At 39.3% G+C, this 25,827-nt stretch overlaps 1 protein-coding gene across 5 annotated transcripts in view; it reads left to right on the forward strand.

Annotated features, from left to right (window-relative positions):
* Positions 1 to 25,827, forward strand: part of CEP78 (centrosomal protein 78) — a 57,691-nt gene that overhangs the window by 27,627 nt on the left and 4,237 nt on the right. Inside the window, exons 1-14 of one of the 5 annotated variants that reach the window (XM_050716623.1) lie at positions 3,061 to 3,090; positions 4,309 to 4,382; positions 4,924 to 5,198; positions 5,415 to 5,590; positions 6,179 to 6,251; positions 6,774 to 6,877; positions 8,253 to 8,427; positions 10,681 to 10,794; positions 11,026 to 11,090; positions 15,200 to 15,308; positions 17,349 to 17,484; positions 19,465 to 19,510; positions 20,990 to 21,133; positions 24,442 to 24,519. In XM_050716623.1, coding sequence (XP_050572580.1) covers positions 4,339 to 4,382; positions 4,924 to 5,198; positions 5,415 to 5,590; positions 6,179 to 6,251; positions 6,774 to 6,877; positions 8,253 to 8,427; positions 10,681 to 10,794; positions 11,026 to 11,090; positions 15,200 to 15,308; positions 17,349 to 17,484; positions 19,465 to 19,510; positions 20,990 to 21,133; positions 24,442 to 24,519 — 1,539 coding nt within the window. In that variant the 5' untranslated portion in view covers positions 3,061 to 3,090; positions 4,309 to 4,338. The other 4 variants (XM_035558534.1, XM_035558536.2, XM_035558538.2 and 1 more) reach the window with 4 other exon arrangements.

Here is a 25,827-nt window from a genome sequence, read left to right on the forward strand (position 1 = left end):
TAGTATCTCATTAATCACTGCAAAAATTCAGCCCCTTTTCAAGTACCGTGAACAAGTATTCTCAACTACGTCAAACTTAGATGCTCTAAGACATTTATTTTCTGTCTTCTATTTGTTCTTTCTAGATTGAATATATGAGACTAGCAAATAGCTGGAAGTCTGTGAACACAAAAGACTGTGGAATACTTTTGAATACTTTATTTTTGAATACTTTTGAATACTTTTCACTGGAAGATAACATGTCTTTGTTTCCATTTGCAAAACCAGAAAGAATGTAGTGCATGCCCAGGTCGCATAATACTGTGGTTCAGGCTGAACTGGTCAAAGCTTGTCCATGCGTTTTTTTTCCCGGACATCTAGAATAGTTTTTGAATGGCAATATATAATTAAATCTATTATTAACTTACCAACAATCCAAACCTTCATGCTATTTTCAAAGCATACAGTGGCAGTAGACAAGGATCACTTCACATTGGAGGCTATGAAAACCCAGAATCACAGAATCATTTAGGTTGGAAGAGACCGCCAAGATCACCTAGTCCAACCTCTGACCTAACACTAACAAGTCCTCCACTAAACCACATCGCTAAGCTCTACATCTAAACGTCTTTTAAAGACCTCCAGGGATGGTGACTCAACCACTTCCCTGGGCAGCCCATTCCAATGCCTAACAACCCTTTCAGTAAAGAAGTTCTTCCTAATATCCAACCTAACCCTCCCCTGGCACAACTTTAGCCCATTCCCTCTCATCCTGTCACCAGGCACGTGGGAGAATAGACCAACCCCCACCTCACTACAGCCTCCTTTAAGGTACCTGTAGAGTGCGATAAGGTCGCCCCTAAGCCTCCTCTTCTCCAGGCTGACCCCCTGAAATGGGATGAAAGACTGGAATTTGGAATTGAGACAGCCAACTGTAGATTCATCATTACACATATTACAGCTGTCCAGTGCATAAAGCCCATATTTAGAGTCTCCGCAATGATTCACAAACACAGAACATTCTTGACGCTTCCTCAACACCCAGCCCTTTTGAGAGATTTGTATCATGTTTACCAAAATTTGATTAAAAAAAAAAAAAAGAAGTAAAAAACTCTTAAGCTTTATAAGAATAAGTAGAGTGAAAAACAAAATCAATGATACAAATGCTGTCAAAAATGGAAACGGACACTCACCATTACTTTGTAAAGGAAACAAAGTTTGGTAAGAAGCAACATGCAACAGATTCTCTGCAGTATTTTGTATTTCAACTTTGGAAATGTTTTATTTACTGGCAAGACAAATTCCATTTGAATTATAACTTAATTGTGATCTAAGCAGCCTGCAGTTTAGAGTTCCAGTGCAACTCTTTCAAGACTATATCCAATAAAACATTTGGATAACAGTTTTGATATGACAGAAAATAACAGGAGCTATATTAACAATTTAATCACTCTTCATCTTGCTTTTTTTGATACTTATTCCTGGTGCACAAAATGAGATTGCATGCATACCAAGTGCATACAGAAAAGCTTCTTGTTTCACTTACAAGGGAGTGACAGTGCTGCTGTGATTGATTTTTTTTCTTGAACTTTACAGTTGATAGCATAATTGACATTGAAATTGACCACAAAATGTAAGGCTCCAGTAGGAAATATCTATAGACACCAGAAAAAAAATAAAAAAAAAAATCCCTCCTGGAATCTTCAGAGATCCCTTTCTATTTTTCATGGCTTAAAATGCTAAAATGCATAGAATTCAATGTTAGTATTGAAATATCATATCAAGTACTTTAGATTACTTTCCCAAAGAAAATGGGGAAATTCCTAAATATCCTACCCACCTACCCATGAATGATTTTAGATGATGAGCTAACACCTCAACCCTTTGATATTATAGGGTAAGATGATTTGTAGCTGTCACCCTGCACAAAAGCAAACCCCAAACGGAGTGAAGACTGCCCAGAAAAGTAAGATGAATGAATTAAAAAAAAAAAAGTGATTAACAACATATTAATCAAAGTAAAAAATTCAAATCTGTGTGGACTAGCAGTGAAGATATACCTCCCTAACTGATAAAAAAAAAAAAAAAAGGATTAAACAAAATAGCATAAACAGAAAATCTTTTAAAGTAAAATTTCTTGAGAAGTTTTATGTTTAATTTTCCTTGAGTTTTGTCCATGACACCAAGAGGTATGACAAGCACCAGGAATATTTTGTGTTACGGTCAAGAACTGAAATCTGCTGTTACCATTTGTATGATTATGGCCCTGCATACTGCTTGCCTTTTATGCTCAATTCACAAAATGACATGCTGAAACAACTTGTGCAGATGGTGACCTAAGAGTTTCTGAAATAATACTTGTTCTGGCACACTTGATTACAGTACTTGGGCTGCTCTGGTTATATAACAACTGCGTTTAGTGTTATTATTGTTCAGTATTAGGGTGGTCTGACACACATTTACAGCAATCATTTTCTTAAGCAGTTGGTGTCACTTTCCACGAATGACCTGCAAATTCTAGGACCTGCAATTTCATGGATTAAATTTGAGCCACTTGGGGTTAAATGGTGCACTTTAAAACGCCCTCCACTGAATGGTAGCAAGATTCCTCCAGTCTCAATTGAAGTCAGATCTTCCTAAATTAAGCTAGGAAGCTAATGAGAAATGTAGCTGGGAAGTGCAATTCATCTGCTCTCTCTCAGACTGCTCAGACCAGCTCACTGCAGCTACTGTTGTAAATTAAAACGCTTCGGTATTTATTCAGTTTATTATGTACCTAACGTGATTTACAGGTAGTACAGCTACACAGTGTGTATGTATAAAGACACACTGAAAAACAACGCTTGTTTTCTTCTAACCCTCCATCTAAAGTCCCTTTAGAAAACTGTTTTCGGTCGAGATGTAAAATTTTCGTCCAAAATGCCTGCCGCATTCCTCCCGCCCAGCTTCCCCCCTGCTCTAACTCCCCTCATTCCCGTGACAGAAGCACGCCGCCCGTTCCCCCCTAACAGCAGCGACGACGCCACCTGAGGGCCCCCCGCCGCCCCCTAGCGGCGTGGCCGGCCGTTGGGGCGGGGCGGGGCGGCCGCCGGGCGCGGCCATTTTGAACGCGTGAGAGAGGGAAGGGGGGAGTTGGCGGGGGGCCGCTTCCCGCGGGAGGGGGGAGCAGCCAATGGGGTGCGGGCTTGCTGCGCCGCGTGGCGGCGGGCGGGACGGCCGGCGGGCGACGGTTGGGCTGCCGGGGCAACCGTTCCGCGCGCGTGAGCGGCGGCTGTAACGGCTGTAACGGCTGGCGGTGGGCTCGGGAGGAGGTGCGAGGTTAGCACCGAGGCCGGCGGCGGACTTCGGCCGCGGCTGACGGGCCCCCCGGGTTGTGTCGCGGCGGCGGGGAAAGAAGCAGGGCTGTCTGCCGGGCGGTGGGAGGGGGGTGGGGGATCGACGAGGCCCGGCTTGGTCCCGTCAGGTGGCAGCGGGGCGGGACCGGGAGGGGTGACCGTAAGGGCCACCAGGGAGCTGCCGTCGCCCTTCCCCCGGCAGCCGGCCCCTTGTCTCTCAGCCCCGCGGCTGACGGCGAGTAGCGCAGTCCGCAGCCCATGCGTGCTTTGTTAGGGAAGCAGAACGCTTCTCTAGTTCCCTTGGTTGACGGCGGTACGGCGTGGGTGAAAAATAAAGTGCTGTGCGATCCCAACCGTGACCAGAGCTGTTCATCTGTGTGCGTTTGGTGGATGTTGTCTGTACTTAACACAGTCGTCCAGCAGGCCAACTGTGTTGCAACCCTGCAGAGCAGCAGATGCTTGAGAAAATGCGCAAGGAGACAGTAAGCGGCTGCTTATGTTGCAGTTCAGGCTGCCGGGCACAGTTGTTTCAGTGGTCAGTGGTCCTGTGTGGAATTTTTTTCCCCTGTGATTTTTATGACTGTTTTTTTGAATCCCTAGAAACTTTTGGGTTTCTAAAAAAAATATAATAATAATAATAATAAAATCCCGTGTAGAAGGGGACTTCTCAGTTTTGCTGTGTGCAGTGCTTCTTTTTTTCTCTCTGTTTAAAAAAATAAAAAATAAAACACATCACTTTAATCTGCCACCAGCTAATATTATTTAATGTCTTCTTGTTTTGTATTGAAAGAGTATGTTATTTTTCCCTGCATGCTTTCTCAAGGACAGTCAAGGCGTTCTAAAGTGTTGTCAAATCTGCTAACTTCGGTGCAGATGAGTCCTGGTTTACATAGTTGTGTCTCAGTTGCAAGTTCATGTGGTTCTGATAAGCTTTCCCCTCTTCTTTTCTATGGTCATTGCATGCTAGGGCCAGGATCTGCTTTCTTTATTTCAGGTACAGGTCTGATGTTTGTGTTGGAATGAAATGAACCATGAGAAGGAATATTGGCCAATCTCTGGAAATGAAAGGCTAGTATGTTGTGTATCACCTAAAGTCAGGGGGTTTATAACGGATGGTCACTTTCTGAAGCTGAAGTATTGGATTATAACTTACTCATTTCGGTTTCTGTGACCACAATGTGTTTACATAATGCTAGTTAATCAGACAGCTAAAATAAACGAGCAAGTCACAAGTAGCTCTGCTTGGAATATAGTCTTCCATATCCGTTGATTTTGAGTTGGGGTTTCCAAGGCTTTCAGGAATCTGCAGACCCTTACACTACAAAACTGTTAAAAGGAAAACGAGAACTTTACAGCAGTAAAACCTTTTATGTTTTGCAGATACCCGTTTATTTGGAAGAGTAAAATGTAATTTTTTCCTGTATTCAGCAGTGTTTACACAGGTAGTTAGCACTGTAAGACATCATTGTTTCAGCTGCCACAGTGAAGTCATGTATATGCAGCGTGGGTGAATGTACTCTTGTTTTGGGCATGCATGTTGAATTGAGACTGTGTTGCTAAATCAATTTTACATTGGAAAAAATTGAAATCTTTTTTTCTTCTTTTACAGAAACATTTATCAGATAGAAGAAATGATTGACTCAGTGAAAATAAGAAGACAATGCATGCTGGATTTCTACTCACATTATGAACATCTTTGTGCTCTTCAAGGCTCCGTGCCTCTGAAAGCTGTGAAAGCTAACCTGACTCAGGGTACTCTTGATCTAATTGTAGATCGCATCAAAGCTGCAGACTGGGCACCACTTCTGAATGCTATTAGGCATGATAAGACTCTGACTTCTATTGGAATAAGAAGTTTTCATCAACAAGGTCTTGGAGAATCAGGTTTGTGCTGATGGCTGTCGAGGATAAACGTGTTGATGTATGTGTGTTAAAATACATTGCGCAAAACTTGTGTGATTGAATGCATGGGCTAAGACTTGTACTCTAAGGAATTACTTCTATTTAAGAAGAGCAGCAAGGAAGTGTAGTGTGATTATGATTCCTTTTAAGTCTATAGGAACTGGATGCTACTGCTGTGTAATTTTTGTTGTTTACTAGGTGGTGAAAGATATAAAACTTACTTCAGAAGGAGAATTCCAGCAATTCGATCAAAAGACTTGACTGGCCAACTATGCAAAGCTGTTAAAGGCTGTCTCAGTATCTCTGATGTAGTCAAAAATCTGGAACTGCACGGTTTGCTCCTGAGGGAAAGAGATCTAATGCTTTTAACAAAGGTGAGAATATGTTAGTATACAAATAAGTAGCAACTACTTTTATACATAGCTGTCACACATAAGGATGTGCATGTTTTAACACATCTTTGTGTTATCCACAGTATGAGACAACTAGTTATAACCTAGTCTTGCTGAGCCTTTCAAAACTCGTGTAACTTTCCTCTGCCCTGATTTATCAAGGCTTACAAGAAAGTTATTAACATCACTGCAGTGTATGTGGGGGCATATAACTTAATGTATGTGACTCAAACTACAGTGAATGTGCATGACAGAAGAAAAGCTGTGGGACACCAAGAAGATAAAAGCAGGTCTCTAAGGTGTGTTACTAGAACGCTTCCTCTAGTTTGCTTGTGAGTGGCTTCTAGGAAAGGAGATGCTGCTTATTGCCAGTAGGCTAGGCTCCTCCTGTGTTATATATTTAAAAAAAAAAGGCTTAAGGTGAGCTTTACAGTGAGCTTTGACCTTCCTCCCAGGTTCCGAAAGTTTCTTGTAGGGAACGCAATGTGTTCTGAGCAAGTCTGACTTGGACTTTTCTCTTCTTGTAATTTTGCTTTTGAGCCAGTTAAAAACATTGCTTTTATTCTGAAGGGCTTGGCCACTTCATCATCTCTGGAGAGCATTTCTTTAGCCCACTGTCCAATTGGAGATGGAGGATTAGAAAGTAAGTTCAGAATCAAAAACGTTTCAATACTTCTCTCTCTTGTAGTGCTTTAAATATGTAAGTTTTTTCACTATTTCCATTCCTGTTTTAAATCTGTGTATAGTTATTAAAATAATATTTTCTTTATTTTACATGATTTTACATTATTTAGACTTGAATTTGTTTACTTGATTCTAGTAAATAAATATGCTACTGAATAGTGATGCTTATAGTTTTAAATAAAACAGTCACAATATTTAAGTTGGACGCTAACTTTCTTGATTTTTTTTCATGTTTACACAAGTAAACTGAAATAATGTTCTGGCTTGTTCAAAGAATCTTTGCTAAGTACTTGCACTAAAATGTATAATTTTACAACACATTAAATGCGTTTAAAATCTTCTTTACTTCAATACCAGTGTTTTGTCATGTGTTTGCCATGTTATTGATTCCGCTTCTTAATATGGTAGTGAACGAATGCATTTGTTTTGATAACCTAGTTGTGGTGCATGTAGATAACATGCATGCTCATGTTTTCTTCAGCAATCTGCCAGAGTGTGAAGAATTCAGCTACTATCAGATACGTAAACTTCACAGGATGTAGCCTCACCTGGCGAGGAGCGGAGCATATGGCAAATGTATTAAAGGTAATTTCATCATCTTTCTTGAACTAAATGTTCACAATAACTTTAACTAAGAATAATAACTACGTTCAGCTAGTAATAAATCTAACAGTATCTAATTTTTTAGTTTTTCAATACTAAAAGCAGTGCTATTCCGTATATTGTCCTGAGCTCAAAGAACTGTTTCTGACTTCAAATTTCTGCACGAGAAGGATAATCTCTAATATAGCTACTGTAATGCTTTAAAAAAAAAAGTCCTGAAAATTGTATTTCATTGTGGGAAAGCTATTGTCACATGAATGTTTAATGATAAGTCAGTTTTATTGTAATCAGTTTCATAAGCCCTGAAGTGAACATCTATTAAGACCAAATTATTTGATACTGAGTAGATATAAATATCTTAGTATACTTGCATATACAATAGTAAAGGAAAACATTCTGATTACCAGTGAGAAAAATACAGGCTATTCTGTGTAACCCATGTTACGCAGCTCAAAGTGGGCAGTATTTATACTCTGGAAATAAGTTCTATTGTATCCTTTTTCAATTGTTTCCCAATAAATTAAAATGTAATGGGATTGGATAATGAATAAATGAGTTGTAATTTAAATAGTAGTGAATGTTCAGATCTGCTTTTTGTTGTTATTATATTGTTTCCTGACACAGTGAATATAAAATTAATTAACCTGTTATCGAACATCTATTTTTTTTCTTTAACTTTCAACCTCTAACACATCAAAGCACTTTGTGAGCAACATATGTGAAGTTTAGTGTGTGAACAGTCCTTCCGAAATTTGTGAAATGATATGCCAAAAACAGTTTACAGTATGAGATATAAATATGTTTTTTCTTAATAAGTGTCATTTAAAGAAATAACAGTTCAGGATGTCTTCAAATGAAGATTAGGGTTGTAATTGACATCTGTTTTAAGGATTGCTTCTTTAATCATTTTCACAAATGTTTCAGAATGTCTAAAGCATTCTTAAGCACTGGGTAGAAATAGTGAAATCAAGTTTACAGTTTAGAAGCTTCTAATTAACTGATTAGTAAGCTTGTGACTAGTACCATATTCTAATTAATGTTAACATTGGTTTGCATGAAAGCATGCGATTTCCTACTGTGTATATCGTGTTCAAGGTGCATTGTAAGTGGTGTAAAAAAGGTGTTAAGATGTTTAGAGTTCTTTAACCTTATTTAGTAACATGCATTGAAAACTAGACGATGAGAACAAACATAACTTAACTGTAATGTTTAAGAATGACTTGTATTTCTTGAACTGAGAACCGGTGTAAATGTGTTTCTTGCATTAGCACACAAGCCATTAAACTTCACTTTTATGATCTTGTCATTGATTGTGGCTATGTCTTTGCACTTGGTAACACCACCTGTGTTTGCAAAGCACCAGGCAATGAAAAGACATGGTGAAGCTTGGGCTGAAAGCCTGCGTTACAGGAGACCTGACCTCGACTATATGACAGGCTTGAGGCGCATTACTTTGAACTGCAACATGCTTGTTGGAGATAGAGGAGCAAGTGCCTTTGCAGACTGTCTAGGAGAGGACCTGTGGCTAAAAGGTATTGTGAAATATCGACTCTTTGGATAGAGTAGAGGCAGACAGAAGACTGAAAGTTGACGGTTAATAGCAAATGTAGCCAGTAGTGTAATTTCCTATTTACCTAGGAAAGAATTCCTTTTGAAAGAGATTCTTTCTTTTCCTCTTTTTGGATAGTTAATGCCCAAATACCTTTGGGTCATCTGGAAGTGTCCTCTAGTATTTCGGAGAAGTAACTTGTTCTACAGTACATATGTATGAAATTACTAATAATGATCACAGAATCATTGGGATTGGAAAAGACCTTCAAAATCATCTGGTTTAACCATCTCCTTACCACCAATGTCACCCACTAAACCATGTCCCTAACTGCCAGGTCCAATCTTTCCTTAAACATCTCCAGGGACGGTGACACTGCCACCTCCCTGAGCAACCCATTCCAATGCCCTGTCTGAGAAGAAATGTCTCCTAATTTTCAGTGTGAACCATCCCTGGCTCAACTTGAGGTCATTCCCCCTAGACCTGTTGCTGCTTATCTGCGAGAAGAGGCCGACCCCCAGCTCCCCACAACTTCTTTCAGGTAGTTGTAGAGAGCAATAAGGTCTCCCCTGAGCCTCTTCTCCAGACTAAATAACCCTAGTTCTCTCAGCCACTCCTCATAGGACTTGTGTTCCAGGCCCTTCACCAGCTTTGTAGCCCTTCTCTTAAATATACTGAAGCATGGGAATAGTTTTGTACTGTGAGCTAGGTGTACAAATAACATTCATGTGGGTCTTAAGAGGATCGGGTTAGAGAATACTTAAGCAAACTGAACATACAGAACTCTGGCCCTCATGGGATGCACCCACAAGTGCTGAGTGAGATGTTTGATACCAGTGTGAGTCCACTTTCAATGTTTGATTGATCATGGTGATTGGGAGAGGTGCCTGAAGACTGAAGGAAAGCAAATGTCATTCAGATCTTCAGGAAGGGCAGGAGGAAGGACCTAGGGAGGTATACTCCAGTGAGCCTTGCTTTGAGGCCTGAGAAGGCAGGGAAGTGTTGTCATCCAGAGGGACCTCAGTGGGCTAGAGAAATGCAGTTCAGTAAAGAGAAGTTCTAAGTCTTTCACCTGGGAATGAATAATCCCATGCACCAGTATGTGCTGGGGTCTGACTTGTTGGAAGGCAGCTTGGCAGAAAACAACCCAGGGGTCCTTTCGTAAACAAAGCTGTCTGTGAGCCAGCTCTGTGCCTTGGTGGCCAAGAAGGCTATCTATCCTGTATTAGGAGTGTTGCCAGCAGTTTGAGGAGAGTGATCCATCCCCACTTCTCAGCACTGCTGAGGCTGCCAGACCTGGGTTACTGGGCTTTCCTGTACAGGAGAGAGGTGAAGCTGCTGGAGGGAGGGAGTCCCACAAAGGGCTACTAAGATGGTAAAGGGACAAGGATAAGGAAAGTCTCCAAGCTGAACAGTCTCAGCTCTCTTAGCCTAAGGGCAGGTCTTCTCAAGGTGTATGGGTATCAGAGCAGGGGCAGTGAAGAAGACAGAGACAGGTTCTTTGCAGTAGTGTCCAGTGACAGGACAGGAGGCAATAGACACAAACTGCAGCACAGGAGATACCATCAGAAACATAAGGAGAAACGTTTTACTGTGAGGGTGGCAGAAGACTGGTACAGGTTACCCAGGAAGGTTGTGGAGTCTTCCTTCTTGGAGATCTTCAAAAACCATCTGGGTGAAATGGTCCTGGGCAGCCTGCTGAAGGTGGTCCTGGTTGAGCAGGGGGGTTGGTCAGGGTGACCTCCAGACATCCGTCCAATCTCAACTGTTCTGTTATATTCTGTATGCATAACAAGAAATAAATTTCAAAGCCTTGATAGCACTATTTCATAGTGACCAAGTAACTTACTGGTCTTGCAGAAGCAGTGATCTGACTCAGACTAGACTTAAGTTGATTGCTTTTACATATTATGGTACCTTGAACACCTGAATTAATCAGTATCTAGACCTATTACCTCAGCTAGGAATTCTAAATCACAGTGACTTAACTGTCATTTTGTATTCCTTCCTTTGCAATTGTTTAGCAGTTACGTGTTAATGTGTGCTACTGACCTGAACTTCTAGTTTTCACCTCCAAAATTAATAATTCTTGTTTGAACATTTGGCTGTCGGAGTAACATTCTTTATTCATGTTCTGTGAAATGGAGGTTCTCAGCAAGTGTGGATTAAATTGTAGATATTTCTACAAGTTACGCCATTGAATAATTTATTTATTTTACCTCCCCAAATATTTTAGCACTTGATTTGCAGCAATGTGGAATATCCAATGAAGGAGCAAGGTCATTACTAGATGCTCTTCAAACTAATACAACATTAGTGGTACTTGACATAAGAAAAAATCCATTAATTGGTATGTATCTGTAGTATCTGTATGTGCTTTTGTCCTGTTTTTTTTTCTTTTTGAGTAGGTCTGGTGGGGGAAAGTACACTGCTTTCAAGGAAAAAGCCTGCAACAGTAATTTGCTAAGCATTTAAAAATGGGTGAAGGGAGGAGGGTAGACACCGCTTATTCAATGATCTGTTTGCATAAATACTGGTCTCATCTAGGAAATTCTTAATGAGACATCTTAATTCATTCTAGATCACGTTCTGATGAAAAACATTATTGAAAGAGTTCTTATGAATGGAAATAATGCTAATTCAGAGGTATGTGCTAGGCATTCTGGAGTGACTTGTGCTTTGTTTTTTTTAGCTGGCATTGCATTTATTTTTACAAAGATAACTTAGTTCAGAATTAATCTAATGCAGCTATTCCAATTATAGACAGAAAGGTGACTCTAGGTATTTAAAAAAGAAACAAAAAATAGGAGAAGAAAAGCTCAAAACACTAGCAGCAACATTAACTATATTATATTGGACTTTTTATGATTTCTTTAATGTAATTTAAGATAAAATAAAAACAGGATATTCATTTTATTGGAAGAATAATGGCAATTTGTGTATACTTAGGCATTACTGTAGAACAAGTAAATAAGAATTCTGAACTGCTAAGTTTTGTAGAATGTTTTCTTAACACATGAAAATTAACTTTTAATTAAATAAAGGAACTCATAATTTAAAATTTAAAACATTATTTTGGAACTTTTGTCAATAATTTACATAGTCAATTTTTAAGCTACTCAGGACTATGCAATATAAATCATCTAAGAAACTATAGTTTAAAGTACATTGTCATTTGCCATCTTTATCTAATAACTGTACAGTGTCACTGTAACTTGTATAAAATATCTGCACCATTTATGATCAGATATACTGTTTAAATACTGAGTCTTTTATTTATAACAGGGAAATCTGATTCAGTTCCCAAAAGAGCTATCAAGCAAATGAGTGTACGCTTTTTCTTGTTTTCCCAGTTCTTGTTCTGGAATTTATTGCTCTTTTGGCTTTGAAAATATTTGGAAGTCAGAGTTGTGGTTTTGCAGGGAGAATCTAATAAATTGTGAAGTCTGTGTCGCATTCCTTGGATTAATACAGTTCTCCATTTCAATATCTGAAAGACTCTTTTGGAGAAACCAAGGTTAGCTGTGAAAAAGTACTCTTTATCATTGGCTGGTGCAATCAACACATGCCAGATGTTGCAGGTATTATATGAAAATAGCATCTGCCTGTACAGAATATAGCTCAAGATAAATGGAAAACTGAACTGTGAAAAGAAGCAACTCTATGGGGAATCTCCCATATACCATGAGACTACCCAACTCAAGACATTTGTTCTATATTTACCAAGGTAGTGCAGTATCTTAAGTCTTACTGGCAATGCTGACAGTCTTGTATACCAGATTAATAATGTAAATGAAAAATCACTGATCATCAACTTGCTAAGTAACAGCCTCTTCCACAAATAAGAACACAACTGCCTAGATCTGTTATTTCATAAACTGTGTGGGTAGTCTGTTGTAAACAGCATTTGCTGTGTATATCATGTGAACAGTGCAGGCACTCAAAGTGGGATAGTCCACCTGTTTAGCCAGATAAATGCAAATATTTGATGTTAAGGTTAATAATCTTTTGAAACTGAAACATTTACTACCCTAACGTCAGGATTTACAGTTGATTTTAAGCTCAGTTACATAAGCAGCCTGAGTATTATGAATAGAAAAACAGTTGAGTTTCTTGACGGTAGTATCTTGATGCGCTCTATATTGAAAGTCAGCAGTGTGTGGGTGCTTTGTTACGTTTTGTGTAGGTTTTGGTGTTTTTTTTTAGGGATCAAAACAAGTAAATTTATAAATTGTCAGGAGTATCAAAGATGACAAACAGTTGGTCATAAAGTTGTGCTGCAGAAAACTACAAGGACTATTTCTTTATTCTGCCAAAATCAGCTGTACAATTAAAAGAAACTTTCAAGTAAAAATGATCTAAGGGTGTATTTGAGTCCTAGTGACCTCTTCTAAATTTTGGATGTAACTAATACTCCAGTTCTTTCTATTTTCAACAAGTTTTAGCATAACTCAAACTTCAGTTCCTTTTCTGCTTTTTCCCCTGTATTTTTATGAAGGATCCATCACAGATTAAGTTTACAAATTTAAAGAAGCAATGTGTTTTTTCTTTTTTTGTTTCTTGTAGCTTAAGCTTGGCAAGCAAAACAGCCAGTTAGTGTCTACATTGCTTCCTTTTGCCAACTGTGTACTACCTCCAGCCTGGGAGGTTTTAAAAGGATATGCTGGTCCTTTTTCCATAGTGGGGAAAACATGCATATCTGTCTTGGAAATATTTAACCTGGGGGGGGGGTCTTTATTTTTATCCATGATAGTTGCTAAAAGTCTGGATTTCATATTGATAGGAAATAAAGATTCAGTTGTACTAAGTTTAGCCTTTGGGTAGGGACTTCTGAGACAAGGTCTAAGATACAGTTTTCTGTCTGAAACTAATCCATTGCTTATTCTTGCAGCAAGTTACCTAACTCATACCATATCTCTTCCACAGAGCCAGCTAAAGACTTGGATGGATGACCATCCCTAGTACTTCTTCCAGTTTCATCTGCTTCTAGTTTCAGCTTTTTAACCTGACAGAGGCTAACTGTTACAAGTCTCATGACTAAAACTCAGTAAAATGTGGAATTTGTATATATCGGAGGAGTGGCAGAGCTACGTTCTGCATGATCTTATCATGGCACCTGCTGCGTGAACTCCATGTTTTCTGCCTGAACTGCTTGTTGAGTCAGGGGAAAAAAAAATAGTGTGTTGCTTCATAAAGAGGAGTTGGGTGGGCTTTTGAATAACTTTATAGTAGTAAGCCATAATAACAAAAGATCACGTCTTGGCTGCCACTAATAGCCTCTAATGTACCGTTACACTTGCTTACTGGATACGTGTCTCAGCAGCCCTTCCATCCTGTTCTGCATAAGTCATTTCTCCATTTTTTAATAGCATTTATGTACTTGTCCTTTGAGTTGGGTTTTCATGTTTGCAAAAAGGATTGCTCACTGCTAACCGGTGCCTCTAAGCATAAGAAATTTTCCAATAGGTTTAATGGACACTTAAAATAGAGAAAGGTTGTATTATCTTAGCAGCACTGTGCAATTCTTGGATGGTGAATTGTAATTGCAGATATGATTGGTGTACTAGGTGGTGGAAGTTTGTGTAATTTCTGGGAGAGACTGAGTAATTTAGAAGAAAAATCCACTGGAGATTTCTACAAGTTGCTTTCATAGTCCCAACTTCAGGACTTTTTCAACTGTCTTAATACCTTTGCTGTCTTCATACTTAGTTATTGTACAACAGCAGCAGGTATCTAACCTGATAGCATGTCTCTTGAGTAGGTGAACTTCACGTTTGACCTAGTAATAGGTGGTTTATGTGTAGTAAAACAAAGTTAAGCTATTCTTCCTGTTAAAAGTTTACAGTTAGTTTTAGTCTATTTTGTAGTTGAAAATGAGCAGTTCACTCTGTTAGAATTTGTTAGTTGCAACACAGTAATTGCAGATTAATCTTCCCTGTGCATTAGGAGGGATTAGTTTTGGTTTCCTGTTCCTAGTACTATGATGGTGGGGCTTAGGGCTGTCTGAAATAAGCATTAATATTAACTACATTTCCTTCGATGGCTGCTTCAGCAGTGGACTTTGTGCTAACTATAACTTGATGCACAGTGAAAATTATGTGACTGTGTAACTTGGGAATAATAAGACTTTAATTGGCAGAAGTAGAACCTTTTATGAGTAGATCTGTTGCCATAAAGAAGTCTGAATTGCAGCAATTGCCTTTGATTATCAGCATCTTAATTCTATTTGAGATGCTCTTACTTTGCATGGATGTCTTTTCATTAGAGGCAGGGAAAATTGAACTTTTTTTTTTTTTTAAATACTAACTCTTGGTAATATAAAATCATGTTAGTTAAGCTTTTATTACTCTGGAGAAGTTTGGCGGGAACCAGTCATTCCTAGCAAGCCAGCTTTCTGTAGAGAATGAAAGCCAGAGCCAGAGTTTCCTTTTTATAGGGTTGATGCCATTTTTTTACTATAAAAGGAGAAGTGTTTTGTGCAGGAGAAACGAAAATATTGGATGGGATATTACAGTGGTATTCTGGGAACACTTACTGATAATGCAGCATTCAGACTTGCATTGAATCTGTGTTTAAGTTGGGGGCTTGTGGGATTTTTGTTTTTCTCTAGTTTTACAGTTCACTATGAAGTTGTAACTAGCAGTGGCAGTCTTGTATCTGACAAAAAAAATTAAACTTGATCTTAAATAAGCACCTCTTTAAATATTAGCTACTAAACTAACTTTTCTTTCTTTATATTAAAAACATAAATTCAGTATAAATGGCTGACTTCACCATCTTCCAAGGATGCTTTGAAAGCTAGACCAAAGAAAAGAACTATTGTCCTAGGAAGTGGTCGAAAAGGAAAAGCTACGATTCGTATTGGTAATATTGTCTTTGTTTTTTCCTGCAGTAGTGAATTTTGTTTACAAAATGGCATGTTAATGTTTAAGAATGTTAATTATGAAATGTTTAGTGTGTCTAAACATCAGTGTTTTGCAGAATACCTTTCTTCAAAGAAAATTTGATATTAATAATGTCTCTGCTACCATCAATGGTTTCTATAGCGAACTTTCTGTTGCTTTTAGGGCTGCCGTATATGTGGTTGGGAAAAGTGTAGGATATACTAAGTTAACTGTTTTGAAGCATTGCATGTATTCTGAGTGCATTCTCTCCACAATTCTTCACTTCTAGGACACTTGCTGGTAGGGAGTTGCCTAGTTTTTCTGATGCTGTAGCCTTTCTGTAGCAGACTGTGCCAAAACGAACAATAATTGATTATTTTTTTAACTGATGTACAAAATGTTCTTTTTTAAAACTTCATGGAAACATATTATAAATAATATGCTTAAAATAACATAGGTATTTTGAATATTTATAATTAAGTAGTGGTAGCTGCATGTTGTGGTTTAACCTGGCAGGCAGCTGAGCACCACACAACCATTCACTCACTACCCCCCACAGCAGGATGAGGGAGAGAATCTGAAAAAAGGTAGAACTTGTGGGTAGAGATAAAGACAATTTAATAGGATAAAAAAGGAAGGGGAAATAATAATAATGATGATTAAAAAAACAAGTGATGCACAATGAAGTTTTTTACCATCTACTGACTGATGCCTAGCCAGACCTCAGGTAGCACCCCTCCCTGCCTCCCAGCCAACTCCCTCCAGTGTTACTCTTCAGCATAACACTGTATTATGGCATGGGACATCCCTTTGGCCAATCTGGGTCAGCTTCTTATTCACCCCCAGCCTCCTTGCTGGCAGGGCAGCACGAGGAGCTGAAAAGTCCTTAACTTAGTGTAAGCACTGCTCAGCAACACCTAAAACATTGGTGTGTTATGAGCATTATTACCACCTAAATCCAAAATACAGCATCATACCAGCCACTAGGAAGAAAATTAACTCAATCCCAGTTGAAACCAGGACACTGCAATACACTATTTCTCAATAAAATTACTGAAAATTTCACCGTAATACATTTGGCTTGTCTTTTCATCTTTGCTATTGTTATCTGGAAGCATAGAGGTAAGCATAAATCAAAATCTGTTTGTATATATAAATCCTGGTGCTCAGGGTGATGAAAGAAAATGCCTTACTTAAATACAGTTTTAAAAAATCTATCCCATTTACTTGTTGAGAATAAAGTGACATTTAGAATTCTGTTACCCCAGTTCTACATTTCCGTGCCTTTACAAAATCAGTTGTTCTATTGATTGTGCTCAAGAAGTAACTTGAGTTTCATCTTGTTTAACTATATAAAATACGTAGTGAACAGTTTTCTGGGTCTTAATTCTGTTGATACATAACCTGAGGTAGAATCTAGACATTTATTCTGAATCTACTTTGAGTTATAGCATATGATTTAAACAACAACAAAAGGCTGGAATAGTGAATACAACTTTGTTAATTACTCTTCTTAAGTGATGATGCTGGTGGTCTGTGGAAGTGATCAACAGGAATACCAGCTTTAAATGCATCTTGCAAACTACGAAAACAATCCTTTTCACACTAAAACCACTAGAGGGCAATTTGAAGTGCATATGTAGCCTTATTTATTTATATTTATTATGAACAGTCTAAGCTCCCACTTCCAACAACTGAATTGGATATCTGAAATTACCAGTATTAATAAATTTTAGCTATGAAACTTTGCTTCCATTTCTTAATAACAGTGTGCATTACTTTTGCCAACCTGACATAACTGTTAAACATGCCAGGAGATTAGCTGGCCAACCTTCTTTTTGACAAGCAAAACAGAAATCAGTTTTTGAAAAGATAAGCAAAATAAGATTGAAATGTAGATTTCCTGCAGTCCCTTTTATTACGTTGGAAATTTCACTTATAAACAGTCAACTGCAACTGTATGTATGAATATCTAGGTACAATGAAATCTCTTTTCTCCTATTCTTGCTGTTCAATGCAGGATTAACATCTAAAAAGTCTGTAAGTCCTGGGAAAAAGACTACATCTGTAAAAGATAGTTATTCACCAAAACCACTGCCACCGGGCACAAAAGGCTTCCTCCCTTGGCGCACTGCAGAACGTGCAAAGAGATGCAGGTGAGGTTTTCACAGTAAAAGGGGAAAATATTGAAGCATAAAAACTGCGTAATAAAGGAAGGAGAGAGCAGTGTTAGTTTTTCTAAATACATGTTTGAAGTTGGACACAGAACTTCATATTGTATCCATACTTTTCCTCCTTATATAATTCTTGGAGGGTGTTACAAATTCTGTTCCAGTAAGTTTTTAAAATGCACACAAAGACATAATTTGATTGCTATGGGAATATCCAGGTGTACCAAAACAAAACAAATCTTGTTCATTTACTCTCTTGTTACTGATGATTTATCATACTTCTTCATAGTTGAAGATATAATTTAGTTTTCCAAGCTTGTAGTATTGTTGATCAGGCTTCCAACTCAAGATGTCTAGGAATTCTAGATGTCTAGCAACTGGCTGATGGGCAGGGCTCAAAGGGTTGTGGTAAATGGGGCCACATCTGGCTGGCGGATGGTCACTAGTGGGGTTCCTCAAGGCTCCATTTTAGGGCCAGTCCTCTTCAATGTTTTTATAAATGATTTGGATGTAGGACTAGAAGGTGTTTTGAGCAAATTTGCTGACGACACCAAACTTGGGGGAGTTGTGGACTCGGATGAGGGTGGAAAGGCCTTGCAGAGAGATCTGGACAGATTGGAGAGCTGGGCGATCACCAGCCACATGAGGCTTAACAAAAGCAAGTGCTGGGTCCTGCACCAGGGACGGGGCAACCCTGCCTATACGTACAGACTGGGTGACAAGATGCTGGAGAGCAGCCCCGCAGAGAGGGATCTGGGGGTTGTGGTTGACAGCAAGTTGAATATGAGCCAGCAGTGTGCCCTGGCAGCCAGGAGGGCCAACCGTATCCTGGGGTGCATCAAGCACGGCATCGCTAGTCGGTCGAGGGAGGTGATTGTCCCGCTCTGCTCTGCGCTGGTGCGGCCTCACTTCGAGTACTGTGTGCAGTTCTGGGCACCACAGTACAAAAAGGACATTAAACTGTTGGAGAGTGTCCAGAGGAGGGTGACGAAGATGGTGAAGGGCCTAGAGGGGAAGTCATATGAGGAGCGGCTGAGGTCGCTTGGCCTGTTCAGCCTGGAGAAGAGGAGGCTGAGGGGGAGTGAAGAGGCAGATGACCTATTCTCCGTTATCACCAGTGACAGGACCCGCAGGAACAGTGTTAAGCTGAGGCAGGGGAAGTTTAGGCTGGACATCAGGAAGAGGTTCTTCACCAAGAGGGTGGTCGCACACTGGAACAGGCTCCCCAGGGAAGTAGTCACGGCACCAAGCCTGTCTGAATTTAAGAAGCGATTGGACTGTGCACTTAGTCACATGGTCTAAACTTTTGGGCAGACCTGTGCGGTGCCAGGAGTTGGACTTGATGATCCCTATGGGTCCCTTCCAACTCGGGATATTCTGTGATTCTATGATTCTGTCAATTCTCCCCATCATTTCTTTCTGTTTTGTCTCCTCTAGTTCTGATATAATTGTTGTCACCTTAGCCATATGAAGTTTAAAAAGAATTTTATAACACTTGGAAGTTGTAATATTGTTATAATGCTTCCTTTCCAACACTTTGAAGAAATAAAAAATGATACAAAGACAACCAAAAATCTTATGTATTCCATAACCTCCATTTTGAGCAGCTAAGGTCTGTTTAAACAAACAAATTTCCTAATGTATTATAACTAATTATATGAAACTTGTTTTTTAGAAATGCTGAACACCAATTTATCTTGCTGACTTCAGTTCATAATAAACTAAACAAGATATCTATTGAAGACATTGTTAGCATCCAGTAATGCTGCCCTAAGTCATGATTAAGCAGCAGTACTAGTAGAGCAAAATGAGAATGTAGTGAGTGTTAAAAGGGGTACAGCAAAGTGTCTTGCTGTTTTAACTTAACCGTTTCACCTTTCTTAAAGCTGGTGTTTAGAAATGGAAGTAGCAATGATGACTTTACAAGCTTACTTTCCTCAAAAGTGTTTTTCTCACCCTTTTTAGGGGAGGGGCAGTGGATGGTAATGAAGAGTTACCAGTGAAGATTCAGGTACTTCCTTGCTCATGTGAAGGTTTATTTAGTGTATGAGTGCTTAAAAAAAGATGTGTGCTCAACACAATCTTACTGTCTTAAAGTTGAGACTGGGACATCTTAACTTAAAGTTTGTCACATAGAAGTGCGAAGTAATAGTTTACTTCAGCATTTGGTTGAATCTTTGATGCTCAGTTTATTCCCATTTCTGTGTCACTATTTTTGGTTTATTAACCCTATGAGCAGGCTGGGGTTGAGTATGGACACAATCCACCCTGAGGCAATAAGTAGAATTAACATTTTTCTCTGAGGTTCTGCTCTCCCCCTTCCTCTCCCTCTTCCTTCTGCTTTTGGACTACGTTCCTGTGTTTGAACCCATCTGTGTTTGTAGGGGGAACCTCTTTCGTCCTTCACCTTCCCATTCCCATCACTCCCCCACTATCAGAGAAAAGCTGGAGATTAGCATATGCTGAAGTTGAATTTGTGCACAGATGGGTCAGATTGTTGCTGCAGCCAGCACACTTATCCCTACTTTGACATGGGCTTCCCCCAAGTTGCAGTCCACTGGGAACACCTGCTGCGGTATGGACTCTCCTACAGGCTTGTACTGTGTTTCTCTGGGATGGAGTTCCCTGTCAGGAAAGGAGGGTGGGGGGGCAGGTCTCGTTATGAAAACATCTGTTCTCCCAAACAGCCACTTCACATATTAAGGCCCTGCTTTCCAGGTTGTGTTTGGACATTGCTCGTTGGTGGGAAGTTGAGATATTTTTTTTCTGTCTTACATGTTCCTGCACAGCATTTGCTTGTCTTTTTTCTCTTCCTTTTAACTTTTATTAAATTATCCTTACCTCAAGCCGTGAGACTTTTTTTTTCTTTCCAGAATACTTTCTTTTCCCCCTCTTCTGAGGAAGCAGGGCGGTGAGTGGTTGTGGTGGAGTTCAGCTACCCAGCAGGGTGAAACCACCACAGAGTTCCAGTTCTTTTTTGTCCATCTGTCTGCTTTGACAGGGGGTCCTTCACAGGCTGCTCTGTCATGGACAACTACCTTCTTCTCCTCTGACCTTAGTGTGCCCTCTGTTTCTCACTGTTTTCTCCTAATTGCTGTCTGTGGTGTTTATGTCCTTTAGTAAGCATGGTTTCACAGAGGTACTGCACATGTGGATTGGCTGTGTCCTGTGGTGGGGGCCACTGGAGCTGGCTGGAATTGGCCACGTGTGGCACAGAGCAGCACCAGGTCTTCTCCACAGAGGCTATCCCCACAAGCCCCTAGTGCTAAAACCTTGTCACGTATACCCAGTATGTACACACAGATCTTTTTATATGTTATTATGCAAATTTATCCCAGAATTGCATAACTGGGTGGGCTGCATATTCATTTTAATGGACTTTGGGAAAAGATTGCATTTAAATGAGGCTTTTGATAGCATTTAATCTTTCTTTTTTGTTACACAGTTTAATGCTGTGGGTGGGTGTGTTTTTCTTTTCTGATGCAATTAGACAGGTATTCCTGTGAAAGTGACGGTAGAAAGTGCTTCAACATCTGAAACTGAAGAGACAGAAGATTTAGAAGATGTTATCCATAATCCAGATTTGACAAAATCATTAGATAAGATTAATGTAACAAAGCATCAACAATTCCAGGTAAGAAACATGTTCTGTGCCTTAAATTTCATGAAGATCAATGATACCAAATAAACTTCTATTCAGGAGATTATGATTAAGCTAATAACTAGTCACAGAGTGCTTTCTGACTAGGTTTTAATTGTCACACAGGCTTCCATTTCAAAAGATGTGGGTTGATTGTGCACTGAATTTCCAACCTCTGAATAGTGCAAATGAACGTGTATGCTATGCGCATCTTGCCAAATCAGCGTCATAATAAGGAAGAATTACACTTAATGCACACAACTGTATAATGCATAATTTCTCTTTTCTGGACTTGAGTCATGGTTCGCAAATCTTTTGATGAGTATTATTGCTTTAGTAATTTCCTTACAAGTACTTGCTTTAAAAATGTATTTTAATGTTATTTTGAAGAGCTAAAATACTCTAATGGTTGTTGCAGGAAAATAATTAAAAATTAAGTGTGTAAAAGCTCCATTTTATAACTGAGCTCAGTAACTATTTTTTTAATTTGCTCTTTATTATTCCATCTATTACTTTGGTAGTTCTGAAAAGATGAAGTAGTTGAAAATGTCTTCACAGAGAGTGTTCTAAGAAAAGGGAGGGAAGACAAACGTCTTTCAGTGGCCCAGTAACACTGCTGTGCCAATCTAGCACTACTATAAAATACATTATCAGTCAGAGTAACAGGACTGTATCTCACCTGTTAGGACTTGGATTTTGAATGGAGAAGCTCCATGTAAGTTGCATAAAATAAGACTCGCAGTCAGTCTTTCCATGGTGGTTGTTGTAAAGGACCATGCTGTGTGAACAAACTGTTTGTTTGGGACCACAGACCTGTTTATATATAAGCGAAAATGAAGTTAAAACTTGATACTGTTGCACATCTATATGTAATGGCAAATTTGGGGTAGCTTTGAGTTGATGTGGAAGGCAAAATGACTCTACAAATATAGGGTAAATAGATTACATCAGCTGAAAAAATGGCATACTTACCGCTTTTCTCTAGAAACTTTGGGAACATTTTTAAGGTATTCACATTGGCCTGGGACCTAGTTGTGTAGGTGGTTTCATACTACTATTCATGTGCAGTTTGTTGATACTGTGCCTGTGCTGTGGCTTCAACACTCTCATCTAGAGCATTCTGTCTGGAATCATGGAAATCCATGTGCCAAAAGCTTCTGTGCAACAAGTACAACAAAACAGGAGTGTTTTCAGGATGTTTGTGTTCTTGTTGTTTGGAGACAACAGAATATTATTTCTGGGACTCAAGAATGCAACCAAGCTGAATAAGAAGAGTAAAGTTCTGCACCTGCACCTGCAAAGAAGGCCAACAGTATCCTGGGCTGCATGAGGAAGAGTGTTGCCAGCAGGTTAAGGGACGCGATCCTTCCCCTCTAGTCCACACTGGAGAGGCTACACTGGGAGTAGGGTATCCAGTTCTGGGCTCCCCAGTACAGGAGGCACACACTGGGGAGGAGTTCAAGGAAGGGCCATGAAAATGATGAAGGGACAGGAGCATCTCTCCTATGAGGAAAGGCTGTTCATGGGACTGTTCAGCCTCGTGAAGAGCAAGCTCGGGGCGGGGGTGGTCTTACCAATGTGTATAAATTTGTGAAGGGAGGATGTGAAGAGAACAGAGCCAGGGTTGTTTTCAGTGGTGTCGGGTGCCAGGACAAGAGCCAGTGGGCACAAACTGGAACACAGGAGGTTTCATCAGATACGTAAGGAGCAACTTTTTACTGTGAGGTTGACTGAGCACTGGCATAAGTTGCCCAGAGTGGTTGTGGAGTCTCCTGCCTTGGGGATGTTCAAAAGTGTGGTTTTCAGAAACATAGTCCTGGACTCAAGATGTATCTGCTGAGCAGGGAGGTTGGATGAGGTGACCTCCAGAGATATGTCGACTTCAGCCATTCTGTCATTTTGTGATGCACTGCGGAGACAGAAAGAAAGTGTGTCTTTTGCTTTGGGGTAGGGTTGTCATGTTGACCTTTGTGGTCCAAGCAGATGTAGTGTTTGCTCTGTTTAGCATAAAAATCCTTTTTTCCAACTTAGTGAAATAAATCAGATACTTCCAGTATATCTCTGGATTACATATAGTGCATCTGCAAGGAAGGGGTAATTTGTGATTAATTTGTGTTTACAAAGAGAAAGAACTACAAATTCTAGGAATGTACTCCAAAATTGGTTCCAAATCTCCCATCTTTTATTGGTCCAGATTTTACTGATTTTAGTTACAGTAAGGTAATCCACTGTAGTGTCACTTTCTAAATTTGATACCAGAATACTTTTCTAGGCCACAGTGACATAATCTGATAACATTATTAAAGCAGTATTGAACAGCTCCTGTTCATTACCCATTCTTTTTGTTATACTGATTCAAAACAAGAATTTTGCACTGTGGAAGAACCACGCTAACCACGTGTCACAATTTAATTGTGAGGTCTACTTCCTCTCCATCCTTCAGTACTTTTCTGTTTCTTAATTAAGTCTTTTCCCATCTTGTATCTTTGTTTATCTGATCATAAGGCAAGTTAATTCAACTTGCTGTTGTGGTAAAAAGTGAGATTTTTCCACATTAGTTCTCAGCCATCCTAATAATTCACACTGGCTGATGTGATTTGGGTGAGTTCCAGAACTGGAGCAAAGTGAATAGCAGAAGTCTGTGGCTAGTAATGTGAAAGGAAGCAGGGGGCCCTTCTTAGCTGTGTTAATTGTACTTAGGTACTGTTGTTAAACGGCACTTACTGCACAGCTGCTTGGGTGGAGAGCTGTCATGAGGATTGATCAGCTGAACACCTTGATTACTGTTCAGCTAGTAGCAGACCTTAGCAGAGCCTTTCAGTGAAGAGGGACAATCAGCTGTGAAAGAACAATGATGGAATTACAGAGTGGGAATAAACAGTAAGAGGTGGAAGCTCCTTATACTGCCAGTATGCCAAAAGAAGAGATCTCTCCGAACATCCCTTGATGTGACTGAATGATAGAAATTTGACTTTAGTATGCAAGTTTTTGAGAACTTCAAATCCTTCTGCTCAAGGAAGGGATTTAAGCGTGCTACGCTGAGACAATAACAGTTGTTTTCACTTAAAATAAACAAAGTCCTTTTGATAAACAAAAATGTAATTTTTGCTTAAATGAAAAACAAAAACTGGTAAATATTCTTTCCTTCCACTAGAGGGAATCTCAACTGTCAGTTTCCTCACATTAAGAATGTAGTTGAGGAAATACCCAGAACTTAAAATTGTCACTTGTATGTGTTGAATTTGTGTGTAATATTGCATACTGATCTGACATTTGGGAATAAATTTTCTGTTTTATGATAGTTGGAGCTGGAAGAATGCATAGAAAAATTAAAGGAAGAACGAAGAGCCAGAGTAAAGGCTGAAGAACGGATAACAGAGGTAATGATCCTTAACTGATAATCATCTTTACTTTAAAGGAGGCACGAATCAAACTATCCACTTGCTTAATTGTAGTAATTATCAGTAACCTCTAACCTGGTAGCTTCTAGAATTTCAGTTCAAAGTCACATGGATCATTTACTAGCCTAAGGACAGTGATGAAATCTACATTTAGTAATGTGTGTTTGTTCTCCTGATCCTATTCCAGAGCCTTGAACTCCTGGTCAAGCTACCCTTTCAGTGTGCTTCATTCATTTCGTGTTTTAGATATGACCTAGAGCATTTTGATGTTTGTTTTCCTTGAGAAAGTAGTTAATTCTGCTTGCAGTTTGTAGCAGATGGATAGTTTTTTGACTTCTCCCACCTTCTCTATCATGACTTGCACTGAGAAGCTGTTTGTTACAAATGTTAAAAATTAAAGGGACAGTATAAGCCAAATATAATAACTTTATAATTTTTGTTCTTGTGGGCAATAATAATGTTGGATGGGTTTACTGATAGCATGTTGGCCACAGTTATGAGTTGGTGTTGCTGACCTAGAAAGATCCTTTTGAATTGAGTGTAATCAAAAAGGAGAATTTCTTGCAATAGAGTTGAGTGTAAGATATGTAATTTAATAGGTTTAGTGTTTATATGTGATCTGCAGTGGGATGACGTTTATGGTATTATTTTGAACTTGAACAAGAAGTGGTGCCCAGGACATGAAGCAGGTTTACAAAAAGGACTCTATACTCTACAAGGTTCATTTTTGTCCTTCATTGTGGACATCCCCATCCTCCTGTAATGTAAAGTGCACTAGTAGTCTGTGCTGGTTTATACTTAAATACTTTTCAGGCTAAATACCCACTGCGGGATGTCTTATTTCTCATGCCAGACTGTTTGAACATAGTACCTTTCCTGAGGGGAAGGGATAAGCTAAGTAGCAATAACCTCTAAAATTGATCACTTTGCTAGTTAAACATCTAGAGTTCATTAGGCAGATGTGTATTTTTTCTGGCTTTCTGTTATAAAAGACAAAAGAAAATAAGCCTGTGGCAGCAGAGATCGCATGTTTGTGAACTCAAGTGAGTGACTTAATGCTTCACCCAAACACAAAACCCTGTGTATTCTACAGTTGTCATTCAGCTTTCAGACTGTCACTGATTTGATTAACGTTCAGTGTGAAGGAAAAATGGGATTATCTTAAACTTTGAATTTTGAGATGCACAGAGCAGAGGAGAGATAGTGGTATGCATTCCCTCTGATACAGAGGGATGAAGAGTGTTGGCCTTCATTAAGGTCTTTTTTTTACTAGTAAAAATAAGTTAT

Source organism: Cygnus atratus, chromosome Z, assembly GCF_013377495.2.
Source record: "Cygnus atratus isolate AKBS03 ecotype Queensland, Australia chromosome Z, CAtr_DNAZoo_HiC_assembly, whole genome shotgun sequence".
NCBI lineage: Eukaryota > Metazoa > Chordata > Aves > Anseriformes > Anatidae > Cygnus > Cygnus atratus.